The 13,948-nt window shown below is 43.3% G+C and overlaps 2 protein-coding genes across 4 annotated transcripts in view; one reads left to right on the top strand and one right to left on the bottom strand.

The window, feature by feature from the left end:
* The window catches only part of TXNDC11 (thioredoxin domain containing 11), a gene marked incomplete at its 3' end in the record, with an annotated part of 32,103 nt that extends 30,451 nt beyond the window's left edge, over window positions 1-1,652 (top strand). For both annotated transcript variants that reach the window (XM_080620082.1, XM_080620081.1), the window contains one exon: window positions 1,031-1,652. In XM_080620082.1, coding sequence (XP_080476208.1) covers window positions 1,031-1,652 — 622 coding nt within the window. The remainder of the gene's footprint in view (window positions 1-1,030) is intronic.
* A 10-nt stretch (window positions 1,653-1,662) lies between these two features.
* Window positions 1,663-11,751, bottom strand: SNN (stannin). 2 transcript variants are annotated; one of them, XR_013957099.1, is made up of 4 exons: window positions 11,734-11,751; window positions 10,750-10,878; window positions 3,753-4,441; window positions 1,729-1,748 (listed from the first exon to the last, which is right to left on the bottom strand). XR_013957099.1 is itself a non-coding variant. In XM_080620083.1 (3 exons), the coding sequence occupies exon 3, from the start codon at window positions 4,359-4,361 to the stop codon at window positions 4,098-4,100; it is 264 nt and encodes an 87-aa protein (XP_080476209.1). In that variant the 5' UTR covers window positions 4,362-4,441; window positions 10,750-10,878; window positions 11,734-11,751; the 3' UTR covers window positions 1,663-4,097. The 2 variants fall into 2 exon arrangements, 1 of the variants encoding a protein (XP_080476209.1); XM_080620083.1 differs by having other exon boundaries at window positions 1,663-4,441.
* Between the last annotated feature and the right edge of the window lie 2,197 nt (window positions 11,752-13,948).

Here is a 13,948-nt window from a genome sequence, read left to right as displayed (position 1 = left end):
ACAATTCATCTGGGTATGAATTTGGCCATCAAAGGAAAGTAAACCAAGCTTTTCTTTGTTTTGATGGCTTCCTAATGAAAGAGAATAAACTTTTGTGAAGACTAAAGACCATACAAAGTGATAAACTGTTAGCTAGCTTCCCAGTTAAAATAAGGCGCTCTCTACCCCAAGAGTCAGGAGGCAGCACTTAGGTCACACTGGAATATGCTGAGTGAAAGGTTGAACAAGAAGGTTAGGTGTTAACTTCCCATCTAATCCTCAGAGGACAGTTTAGCCTCCTAGGTTTTGCGATAGAAGTATACACATGGTTTAAAAAAGGGGTAGTAACTTCAACATTTGACACAGCTGGAGGTTGTGGGTGTCTTTTGGTGATTAGTAGTCTTAAGGAAGAAATTTGGTACTTGCTGGTCTTGAAGCAGCTTGGACTCTTTGTCAGGTTAAGAGTAACAGTTTGTGCTGTTGCAGAAACAATAGGCCTGCCTCTTCATATTCACAGCCATATAATGAGCTTCAGAAAGGAAAAAAAAACACAAAACCACACCCAACCCACACTTATGTGGCTTGCTTCCTTCATCACATCAGTGGCATAAAGAAAGACAGGAAGAACAAGTAAAAAGATCTGGGGTTTTGACAGCAAGAGGACCTTGCTGCTTACTAAAGTGACTGCTTACTCTTTCAAAGGAAACAGTACTTTTCTGCTCCTTGCAATATCTTTCTGCTGTTGGAACACAGTAAGCTACTTCCTTCCAGGATAGCATATATAGGACATATAATAGGCTCAAAATAATTATTTCCAAGATAGCTTTATACATCTGAATATTGATGCAGTGCAGAGAAGCTTCCAGCACCCAGACTGGAGTACAGGTAAAAGGGTTAATGGAAAGAAAGTACAGTGTGCTTTATCTTTATTACGTGAGTTCAGGTTTTTCATAGCTGCTATATTGGCCATTCTTGATGAAAAAACAGAAGATGCTTAGATAATTTTATCATTGCTTGCCTATCTTAATGTTTTCATGTTATGTTTTTCTAGGAAGGAACAAAGTGTGAAGTTCCCTGAAGACTTTTCAGTTAACCTTCCTAATCTTCTTAAATTTATTTTACATCACTCAAGTTTTTCTTCATCAGAGCCCTGTACCAAAGAATGCCTACATAAAGAGACAGTTCTACAGCAAGGACATATCTCCCACTTAGAGAAAGAAATTGAGAAGTTAAGATCAGAAATCACTGCCCTTCATCAGGCCCATGACCAGCTTGAAGCACAGCTTTCTGAAGCTAGGAGAGAGGAACATAGACTACAGCAGCAAAAACACACACTGGAAAAACAGCACAAGACTCTGCAGCTCCACAGTGAGCAGTTACAGGCCACATATAACCAGAAGAATCAAGAATTACTAGCAATGGCTGAAAAGCTTCAAGAATTAGCTGATGCATCAGAAAACCTCCTTAAAGAGAATACTTTACTGAGAATCCTGGTAGCATCAAGGGAAGGAAAGCTACAGAGCCAAGATGAAATTAAAGAACCCCTTCAGTCAGAGCAGACACTTTCTAAAGATAATTCTGAAGTTTCAACAGCTACTGACACATTAGAGGAAAAGATTTATAATATTGATACCACAGAAACAGAACACAGTAGTGGAAACAGGACAGAATGATTACTTACACAAAGTAAAATGATGCAGCATTGGGAAGGTATTTATGCAAATTTTATTGAAATTCATTGTAAATAAAGGCTTCTTCCCCCACATGACCTAGAAAAAGAAAAATCAAATGGAATATTTTTGTATACTTGAACAACTTACTAGATACCCACATCTAAAGCGAAGAGGAGAATGGAAAACACTTTCTGCACTTTACTATTGCACTAACTTACAAATTTTGGCATTTAAATTGAAGATTGTGATTTTTAGGGCAGCAGTGTGAAGCACTTCTGACTCAGAACCAGTAATTTTTCCACTGGCTTTCTCTTAACAGCTGCTAGAAGAGAAATTAGTCCTTTGATTTCTACTTTTCCATGATTTCTGAAGTTTGTCCTTTACACTGCATTTCCTTTGCTGAATTAAAATAGAGATACTTCATCTGTTGTAATCAAGTGAACTTGAATGGACAAAAGTAATCTTGCTACAACTATGCTGTTCTAGAACTTCAGCACTTTGTATCACTTTTGTATACCAGTTATTTGACTGTCTTAAAACCTGCAACAGCCATGTGTAAACTGTTCTCTACTGAAAACTAAGGAGTCTTGCTGAATTAATCCTTTTCTTCTTGATTTGTAAATGATCTAGAATATGACAGTTCAAGCATATGAGTCTGGCTATACATGCAAGTCTCATGAGACTAGTATCTTCCAGAAGAGCATGTGGCAGGGTAAAAAGCTGTACCCCGTATCATATTCAAGAAGCAACAGCAGGAGCTTTCTGTTACTTGACAGCATTAACTTCACTTCAAATTATACCCTTCAGTTATTTTTTACTGCTACACTTGCCTTTTTAAGTCAACATCTTACTGCAGAAGAAAGGGACAAGACTTTTGGCTAGGCTGCTACTGTCTTGCATACAGTTAGTTCTCAAGCAAGCTTGCAGGCTTATGTTACTTACTCCATATGTACACGTACAAGAAGCCAGTCTAACAATGTCTGTGTAGCTGAAGAACTTGAACTTCATTATTTGTAACTTATCTCAGGGAACAGATTTACAGGATTTTTCTTTACTAGGCAGTTAAGTGTTTAAAAGTTTCAGTAGGCAAAGGAAGCTATGTATAAAGTCACAGAAAACAGGTCAGTGGCCTCAAAGCAAGCGTGCATACCCTAAGAGTTTTAGAATACATAAGCTGCCAGTGGTGGCTCAGTGGTGGTCTTTCTCCTCCCCTTTCCCCTCTCCTCCTGCTAAAGCTTTGAGGTCAGGACAATCTCTTTAAGACATCTTGTTAGAGTTCCTATAGCTTTACTATAGCACAAAGCAGGATCTGGAAGGGGTGTTCTTATTTGTAAAGACTTTGCCATTGCTAACTAAGAACTTCTACAAACTGTATAGCAAATCTCCCTTGCCCATACCAACATTTGTTTTTATAGGAAAGCCTGAAACTTAACTCTCTTGATTTAACTGCACTACTACAAGATATCTACAAGATACGTTAACTGGATTATATAGTTAACTGTAGACTAAAATGCCTTTTTACAACAGGCTGTTAACATATACTATAACTGCTAAGTACACAAACAGGAGTTCTAGGAAAACTTCATACTAGTTGCACTTAAGTAACCACTTCTGCAGTTGCAGCATGCAGACCTACAGAAGAGAAAAGCCTGCTCTACTGCCATTTCAAACTCCTGGAAACCTTCTGGACTGGCCCCAAGGGTTCAGGATCCATCATTAGTTCCTAGGCTGGTATCCATCAAAATGGCAGTTTCCTTGCAGTAGCTACATGGTTAGAAGACTCAGTTCTAGCAGCCAAAAGCTTAACCTACCTAGCTGCAACTAAACAAAGTCACTTTCTCGTAGCTCCTCTGTTTCTCCCCTCAACATGTTACTGAAGGTACTCTGCATCAGTTCAGTAAACTGTTAAGAGGAGTTCTGACTTTATGGCTGTGCACTCAAATTAATAGCAGAAGCAAGCTTTAACTGCAGATTTGGTTTTGAAGGTCTGGAATCCCAGCTACAGTTGTGGTTCAGCAGTCCTTGTGTTATGTACAGTTGCATCATGTATTTCCATATTCTGTGGAACACAAAGCAAAAAGCTTCTGGCAGCTAACTTACAGTTCACAGTTGTAAAGTAGTTCACATTACAGTAGTAGCTCCATTAAAATAGGCTCAGCTAAACATTCAAGTAACAAAAAACATTAGTAGTCTCTTCACACTATGTCCATTGCCAGCAGTGGACATTATGCCAGGTGGGTCAGCTCCTGTCACAGAGGAATCGGGATACACAGTTGATGCAAAGTGCAACTTCTCAGTGCATGCAGTTGCTAACAAAGCTTATGTAATCCTCATCAGGGTATTTTGTGATGAGTAGCATGCATGTGACCAGGTTCTTCACAGGAGAGATTCTTCTGCCAGTTACACACATCATAAGCGTAGTCCATATACATGTGTTGCTCCAAGTTAGCTATGTACTTCTGTGCCATTTGGAGTTAGCTTAGCTTTCCTCTCTACACAAGGTCCTTTAGCAGAGTACTGCACCAGAAGAAAGGGCTCTTTGGTTTCTCCTTCTCCCACAATGCTCTCCTCATCTTCGGACTGGCTGATCCTCTGCAGACGCAGGTAACACCAGCAGCCCAGTATCAAGGCACCAAGAGCTGCAATAGCAATCAAAATAACAATAACAGTCACCACTCCAGTGGTGGGGCTATGATCCGTAATAGACATGGCCAATATTTCAGACCGCACGACTTCTTTAAGGAGATTCTTTCTGTCCCCACTACCAGGCCTGCTGCATCTTCAAACTCCTGCAGTGGAAAAAATAGGCACTTCATGAAGCTGTGCATTTTTACCATATTCAGCAACATTATATTCATGGTTGGTGTCCTTCACAATGGCACATGACCCTCTTGCTGTTGGTGCTTTGCACTTCTCACTCTCCTACAGTTCTTACTCATTTTAAGCTATTTTTTAAACTCCCTTTGAAGATGCAGGTTTCTACATCAAACTAAAACAAATGAAAACTAAACTTATTTCAGCCCTTGATGTGCTTGTCAAGCCTGCTAAGAGGTAACAATTTTTACTGGGAGACAGAAGATGACACAAGACACACAAAATAGACTGCATGGAAGTTATACAGTTTAGTATAGTGACATTAAATACTATTTAATACAAATGCTCAGTCATGGGTGAGCTCTCAAATCCATGAGAAGGTCACAATTCAGCTACCTTTAGTTTTCCTAAAGGAATCCTACAGAAACAGTACATTTGAGAGTCTGAAGTCTGGGCCTCTTAAAATTTAATTTTAAACGTCCATATACTAACAGTTCCAGGTTTGGTAAGCTAATTGCTAAAGTAGCTGCAGTGCTACTGTAAGTCTGTCTGTAACACTGGCCTGTTTAGAAGGGTTGACTACATGGTAATTAACTGGTTGTTCATTGAGCTGATAAAAACAGATTTTGCTTTATATGCATTTTTTTGTTAAGAAGCAGGTAGAGCTGGATTTATTGAGGACTACCAAAACACAAAGGGGGAAGATCATTATTTTAAGCTTCTGTTGCTCTAACTTGGAGCAGCTTGTGGGCTTTCAGACCACAAGAGCAAGGGACAGTGTCAGGACTGCAGCAGAAACTGGAGGAGAGGCAGCAGGCAGGAAAACAAGAAAGGAGAAACTCCACAGCTTCCTTCGTCTGCTGCAGTTTTGGCAGAAGAAAAAAAAAAGCGCGTAGGGAATGTCTTCTGCCACTTCCAAATTCGCAACACTATTTAAGGAGACACATGAACCTTGCCTTGAATCTCAGAGCTACTGTTTAAAAAGTCAGTAGCTTTACATTCTTCCACTTCAACTGGGACATAAGAAAAAAGTCATTCATTACCTTCTCTTTCCTACTACCCTCACTCTTACCTCATGGAAGACATCAGACCAGAGCCAGTCCTAACCAGGAATATATCTTACCTCTGTACTCCTGCAGAAATCACGGTAGGGCTCTACAGTACAATTTCAGGTACTGCAGATATACTCCCTAATAGTTCTAAGGTCACCTGCAAGTGCAGAACAGCATCTGCATTTCACTTGATGCATAGTCACTGATTGGCAATAGAATAATAGGAGTGTCTTCTCTTTGCTGAAAATGCCAGTCTGTCAAGGGCCACATACCTCTCCAGGAAAGGCTCTTCCTCACCATTGGTGTTCTAGTCTCTCAGCTGCAACAGCAGCATCTTCATACAAAGCCCACAAAAGAAGTCAATCTTAACTGACTAGTTAGAACTATTAGGTTATTGCAGATGTTAGCCATTGCACTAAAAATCTCACCAGCATTTTAACATGAAAGAGTCAAAGGCAATTACAGTGCAGTATCTTTACCAACAAAACTCAAGCTAGAGACTTAAGTTTATTCCCTTACGTCTTGTGGAGTGACGCACCAATGCACATAAATATTTCAAGGACACATCCACTAAAGAGAAGTTGAGCATGAGTATTATTAGGGTCTACTGGCACATAACTCGCACACGCTGACTGCATTTCCAGTCATACCAACTACAGCAACCAATAACCTGTAGCATACCTGATACTGGCAACCAAGTCCTACAGACCAAATTTACCTATGTAAGATAAACAAAACTAACCACCCCTCACACCCTCACATCTATGTGCCTACTGTAGCCAGAGAGGCATGTGATTTGCCATCATCTTCTTGGATCTGCAATGCTTATTCAACACGGTGATCAGCTGAGGGTGATTAAGAATGACTTTCATGCAATTCATTTTCCTCAGGACATGTCTGAACTGCAGCATTGTTTGATCTAGCATAAATAGCATCAGCATAAAAGATGGTTTACCTTGCTTCTGCTACAGGCACTCCACATCCACATTAAGCCTTCTTCTGCAGCTTCCTTAATTGCCAGCAGCAGTGACAACCTACTAGCGCTATTTCTCCACAGCAGTTTGTTGCAGCACTTAACCTTACATTAAAACTAAACAGTTACTGTCACATAGAAAATAGTTTTTAATACTGGAAACTAGCGTTGCAGAAGCTACCCCACTGCCAGACTTCAAGTGAATAGACAGAATCAGCTATATAAAATATGAAACTTTGCATATCACTGTCTTCTGTATCAGCAAGATCTTTTGGCAAGCAGGGTTTAGACCTCAGCATAATAGCTAGGTCAACACAGGCTTTTGCAAGCAGTCTTGAGAAACAAGTTTGAAAGCAAGAACTAGATGCTAGGTGGGGGTAACCAAGGACCTACATCTATCTGGACTGTAGGAAAATGTATTTCTCCCTCCCCTTTCTAATAGCCACAGACCAACTACAGTGGTCTCAGTTTGACCTGGAAAATACAAGCAGGTCTGTAAATTACTATTTGAGGAAGAAATTGAGGTTTTTTAAGTGTGCAGATCCCTGTCTCTTCTGATGTTATACACTGGGCTTTTGCCACTTCCATTTCTTTTCGGATCCTAAGGAGCACAGCTGGACCAGGAAGTCCACTGCTTGGGAAAGTGCTTTTTCTGAACAATGCATGCACAGGAGAAGTTCAGAGGAGTTATGAGAGGCAGGCACTTACTGCTGTCCTTGTGTCAAGAGCTGTGTAGTACTTAATTTTCGTTTACTTTTCTTGGACACTTGTGCTTAACACCATAATTACTGCTTAGCAAGTCTGCTACTGCTTGCTTGAAGTTGTGAGGCAACTTAACCCCTCCTTCCACCGTTCTGAAATCCTGATGTTAAGCTGTATGAAGACTAGACTCAAGTCTCCATCAGTCTTATTTCTTAGCAGGCACAGGGAAGAAACCTGCAGTGCAACATGCAGGTGACTTCAGTCATCAGCAACTCCCACACAGCTGATGCTTCTAGAGTATAGGAAGTTCCATAGCAGATGCCAGTTAGGAGTTTAAGTAGAGTTTCAAGGTGCAGAGCTGGCCAGGAAGAACATACTTATTGCTCTGGGTATGATAGCTTTGTTTCTTTATCCTCTGCTCTAGCAATTCAATCCAGTCATGGCAGCTCCTCCTAGAATAGTTTCACATGAATCCTTTACAAAAGGACAGATTTAACAACTGACAGATTATCTTTCCTTGTAGAACTCTTGCTCCTAACTTCATACACAATTGAAGGATATTACCAGGCTCATCCTTCCAGTCTAATGAGTCGTTTGTATTTATATGACCAACTAACTAGAAGAACTCTTTAAGGCAACTGATATGTTGACAGTGGTAGAAATAAATAGAACAGAAGTTGCAAGACTTGTCCTTGAGGGCAGGATGTTAGATATGAATGCTCACTCTCTTTATACCATGAAGTTACTTCTAGCTGGATTAAGCTCTCCTACTGATATGTCAAGGTAGAAAGTGTTTGAGATGAAGAACTAGGACCTCCAGGATGCATGAGATTTTATTTACTCTTAAAGTTTCCAGTCCAAGTTTGAGTGCAACACAGCAACTTATAGATTCCTCTTACAGATCTGTCTTGGCCAAATCTATATGCTGTACATTAAAATAATCTGAATGCTTTTTTGTTTAAGAATCCAAACTAAAGCAGATCCTTTGAACTCTAGGACAGAAAAAAGCCCAACTTCCTGTGGATGTAGTGCCCAGTAAATTCCCTTCCTCTAGGCACAGAAGCAAGTGAGAAGATAACCAGGCTGCATCAAGAAGCCCTTTCTAACTTCCATATGGAAAGGTCCTTACATCTTTGTACCATAGTTCATGCTAAGAGTTGTAGGAGGAAACAAGTCTACATATCTTTGGAAAGGTTATTCAATGGATGTTCACCTTCCAGGAAAAGGACAACTAGATGAAATTGAAGGTCACTTTTGCTAAGCACTTCAACTCCACTTCTCAATGAGATAGTGTGTACAAGTCATTCCTTCTTGCAGGCATATCCCCTTCTTCTCACTCAAGGAGCCTGGAGCCAGCACTCTATATTCATTCTATATTCATTCACTGACTATATGAAGTCAGGTATTGAGCATAGGTACAGATTTACAATTGCACAAACAAGTAGTCTATAATGCATTATAGTAACTGGGATGGTAGCACTGTTACCTAGTTAGCTTTGGATAGTTTTGCTTCAAACACCTGCAGTGTTCTGACACTGAAAGCTGATGGTGTTGCTAGGTCGTGCTATTTCTCTAGCTTTAGGTCATGGTACACCTAGAGCTAAAGCTCTCCTGCAGCCTTAATTCTATCCTTAGCACACTATATTTGCATGTTGCAACTATACTAGTAAGAACTATCAGAGAGGCCTTTGGTTTCTGTGTTTTTTTCTAGATGCAGAACTCCAACTTCACTACTTTTTCCATCAGCAAGTGATTGAAACCAGGAGTCAGTTGTCTTCAGAGCCCACTTGATGGGATAAATATTGCATTCTGTAGATCCCCTTAAATTGATCTAAATGGGATTATAGCTAGTTTTCACACTCACTTTCCCCTGAAAGCATACCTGAGCTAAAAAAAGACCATGAGCATACCAGGAGCAGCATTGCCTTCATTTATCACTTTTACTGTAAGACATTAAAAGCTCTGAATACCTATCTTCAAAGGGATTGCTAACACTATCCATATATACATAGTGGTGTTCCTAGTGCTACAGCCCTTCCCACCACACTTACTATCAAAGCAAGCATCTAAGCGTATTTACTCATTAGCAAGATTAGTCAGATTCCCTGGTGGGAACTGCAAATAGCCCATCACAGTCCTTACAGCAATCAAGCAGTGAAAACAGCTATAAATTTTTCCATAAATAACTGCTTCTTTTCCTTTTTTACCCAATACTAGCTTCTGCTCAAACTTTGTTTATGAAGTTTCATTATCCAATTGAGAAGCGGTAAGTAAAGGACAAACAAAAAGGCAATTTAAATTGCAGATGACTGCTAAGGGACAAATTCAGTGCAAGGCTGGCATTAGTGTCTAAACCAAGTTTTTCATGATTATAGACATTTGCTGTTAAGCTTACTATTGTTAATGCCTGAAGGCATGTTTCTGAAAAGAAATATGTTAATGAAGGAGCCAAAGCTGTAGGAAGAGGCTTCAAGAGCAAATACTAATATAGATCACCCCACCACCCAGCCATAGAGACTTGGGCCTTTGTAATACGGGGGTGCTTGGGCTACACCACTTAAAAACAAGTGAGATCACTGTTATTTTTAATTAACTACAGCTAATACCACCTCTTTCTGATAAAACCAAGTGACCCTGCCCAAACTGGGGTTTGGCTGAGACTACTTTAACAGCACGGAGATATTAGTAAAAACCTTCAATGTAAATCTTTTCCCAACCCTTATTATACCTGTTAGCAGAAATAAAAGGGCAGGGAAGGCAGCTAAAAAAGGCTCTCCTGTGCCTAATTAGTTACGGACAGTCTTTCAGCTACTTAGTATGCCAGCAACTGTTAGAAACACTAGAATGACAACAGATACCTAACAGTGTTGACGGGAACAGCAGTTAGTTTCCACAGAAGATGTAGGAACACCTTACACTTAATCAAGAATCACTTTTAAAACTTCACACCAAGCTAAGTCACACAGAAGTTAATATTTTACAGAAGACAGCAAGATGAAGAGAGATGACAGCAGCAGTATGGGAATTTTCCCAGATGCAGTAACACAATTTCAAGAGCAGGCATAGCAAGTGGAATAGGTTTCTCCTGTACCTGCCCATCAGGCAAGTCAGCCAATTTATGCAGAACAGGTTTCTAGTGTTAAGACTATGTTTGGTTCAGAAGAAGTCGCATGGTCGGCAAAGCATGTCAGACTCTAGATTTGTACCCATGAGTGTCACATCCACATGGAGCACTAACGAGAGGTATATCCTGACAAGATAACAGGGTCACTTCTGACATTCAGTTACCAGAACTAACATGATGTTTATATGCTGTGGCACAGCTTATTTCTTGATGTATTAGAAAAATTGCTGAGATGGCAACATTAAGTTTGCAGATATGAAAGCCATTTTCTATTTACACACTCAAGTAGTTCTCCAAATGTGTGGTTTGGGTTTTTTTTTAATGGCATTGTCTTAGCAGCAAGATAGCACCAATACATTTCTGATATTCAAGCAGTTTTTATACTTGGCTCAAATCTTCAGATTGCAAGTACCTTAAGAGCCTATCACATACCTGTACTGAGTAGCTCAGGAGCTCAGGCTAGGAATCCTCTACTTGGAGTTTCAGAATCACCTTATTAGAAATATGAAGGTCACACTGGTTTTGGATCTTGTCTGGCAAGTCTTCCTCCTCGCTCCTCCCCTGTGGAGAGGGATCACATTGGTCCCGTTTGCTCCTGGCTTTCCAGAGTTACATAATGACATCCAACCATTAGCTTCTGGTATGTGCAGTCAGGGAAACAAGACTCTTTCACATGCCTGCTAATTAAGGCAAGAGTCTTACAAGCTGCCCCGAGTTCTTTAAGTGCATTCAAAAGCAACATCTACTGCCTGCACCTGCATTCACGTCAGGAAAAGGAAGAGCACGAGACACCACGGAACACTGCAGATGCTCAGAGGAAGGAACTAGACGCGCTTTGCACAACTCACGTTACCGTGAGCTTCCAAGGCTGTCAACACAACGGCCAGTTCGGACTTGTTCCGCAGCACGTACCCAACTTCTCGCACTAAGCTTTACGGCGGGGACGACCCCCTCGGGCCGAGAGGAGCCCAACTGGCGGCGGGCACGGCCCCAGGCTGCCGCTGACGAGCTGGCAGCTCGGGGCGGCAGAAGGGGCCCGAACGCGGAGGGGGTCGCTCGGGCCCAAGCGAGGCCTGCGGCAGCCCAGCGCCGCTCGGGAGCGAGGCGGGGCCGGAGCCGAGCCCGCCGCCGGCGGGGAGCAGACCTCTCCCCCGAGCCGCGGCAGACACAAAAAGCGGAGCCCGCCGCGGCGGCGCCCGGGAAAGGGCAGCCCCGGCCCAAAGTGGGTTGGCACAAGCGATTCCTCCGCTGCTTCCGAGGCTCGAGCCCCAACCCTCGGGACCGCTCTAAGGCGCAGCCCACACCCCCCGCTCCTCACCACGCACGACACCCGGCCCAGTTTTCCCCCTCACGCGATCGGCCCCATCGCGCCCCCCCCCCCCCCCCGTGGTCACGGCCCAACCCCTTACGGCTCACCCTTCAACACCACCGCTGGGTGCGATAACTCTTTCCGCGTCCGCGCCGCCTTATATCGGGGGCCGGGAGGAGCCCAGGGGCTGCCAATGGGCGGGCGACGAGCAGGGCCCGGCCAGCAGCGGCTGATGGGCGGGGAAGCTGCTTAGCAAGGCCCACCCCACCGCGGCCAGCCCTTCGCTTCCTTCTGCGTGACAGCCGCGGGGGACGCATGGTGCCTCGTGCTCCTTCACGGGGGAATCTGGCGGGTCTTGGGGAACGGAGCCAGGGGGTACAGGGAAGGCGGAAGGATCCCCTGAGGGGACGCACCCCTTCCCGTCCTCGCCGTCGGCAGCCTCAGCCCCGCCTTGAGGGGGCAGCAGCCGGACGGGAAGGGGCCCCCCGCTGGGCCTGAGGGTGCCAGAGGGCGCTGCCCGTGCCCCAGCCTCTGTGGGAGTAAAACCCCTCAGCTGCCGCCTCACCCCGTTCTGGACTTTCCGAGCAGCGATGTGGAACGTGCTCCAGGTCTGCCACGGCCGTCCCAGAGCAGCCGCGGTGCTGGCTGAGCACCGGCTGCCCGGGCCAGGCCTTTCTGCCGGGCTCCGTGCAGGCGAGGTGACAGGCGTCCAGCGCTCAGCGCGGCTGTGTGTCTCCAGCGGCTGGAGTGATCTCATTGCCAGTACGTGCAGTATATTTAGTAACCCACCCCGTGGTGGTGCAGGAACTGTGTAAATGCATTAGGAAATTGCCCTAACTTCGTCTCCCTTCCTCCTGAAGTCCGCACAGATGCCAGAGAGCAAAAAGGTATCGCAACTCCTCTGACGTGGTAAAACAGATTCTAGCTTGCCTAAGGTTCTTCAAGAGTCTTAAGAGGTTTCTGGCAAAAGGAGTTTTGAGGTAATAGACTCTTGACAGAAGATCAAGGTCTAAAGTTACCACGACTTACATAAAGACCTGTTTTTACAGTATTTTTGCTGGGTTTTATCATTGTGTTTTAACCCCAGCTGGGAACTAAACCCCACACAGCCACTTGCTCACTGTTCCCAGCAGAACTGGGGAGAGAGTCAGAAGAGTGAAAAAAGTCATGGGTTGAGGTAAAGGCAGTTTAACAGGGAAAGCAAGAGCTGTGCATACAAGCAACACAAACCAGGGAATTCAGTCACCACTTCCCATGGTCAGACAGATGTTCAGCCAGCTCTGGGACAGCCTGCTTCCATCACAACTAACAGTTACTTGAGAAAACAAATGCCATCACTCTGAACATCCCTCCCCTTTCCTCCTTCTTCCCCAGCTTTATATGCTGAGCAAGATGCTATACGGTATGGGATATCCCTTGGGTCAATTGGATTCAGTTGTCCTGGCCATTCCACCTCCCAGCTCCTTGTGCACCCACAGCCTACTCACCACTCAGACATGAGCTGTATTTTGCCTGGAAGTTGTAGAGCCCGATTCGCACATTTTGGTGCTTCAGGCCTTCCTGAGACGTCATGTAACTCTGGTACTGTTCCTGAATTCTATCTAGCCAGTTTGCAGCATTAGCAGATACGCTTTCCCGTAGTACAGACTGCTCTAAGCATGGCATCTTGTAGTTTTGTTTAATCAGAAATGCATGGTGACATGGGATACCTGAGATACCACAGCCAGTTAAGAACATTTTAGAGAAGTCACTATTTAATGTAAAATTAATATTTTGTTAAAGGTTTGGACCTAATGAGTGTAGACCAGCATCAGTTTCTACAGTCTTTATGCATCAGCCACCATAGAAAAGATGATAAAACACTACTAAACACATCCTTGAAAGTTCAGAATTTGTTTTTGAAAGGTGGTGGAACACCAAGCACCAACACTGGATTACTTTTCACTGTTAATGGCTAATGGTCTGGATTGTGTGGCAAAGCAATATTGGCCATGGTAGTAGCTTTCTGTCAAGGGAGCAGACACAGAGGTAGCCTTTGGGCTTGTACTTTAATAAGATGTCTAAATCCAATTTAGATATTTGAGTCACTATGGAGATGCCTGTATTACTTACATAGCTATGGATGTAGACTCTGCCATATATGAGTGTCCTAATCCACTTCAGTGAGAAGGGTCATGTCCTTTTGTACAAAAATCATGAATGCAATTACAACAGAGCTGACTGGTAAAAGTCATCCAGTAATAGCACAGCCTTAAAAGAAGACCAGCAATCTCTTTTGGCATAATTTGAAAACTTTTTGCCTTTGAGAAACTTTAAATAGTG

This window comes from Psittacula echo (assembly GCF_963264785.1).
Source record: "Psittacula echo genome assembly, chromosome: 5".
Taxonomy (NCBI): domain Eukaryota; kingdom Metazoa; phylum Chordata; class Aves; order Psittaciformes; family Psittacidae; genus Psittacula; species Psittacula echo.
The sequence above is the reverse complement of the archived record's forward strand: the minus strand, read 5'-3'. Positions and strand labels throughout refer to the sequence as shown.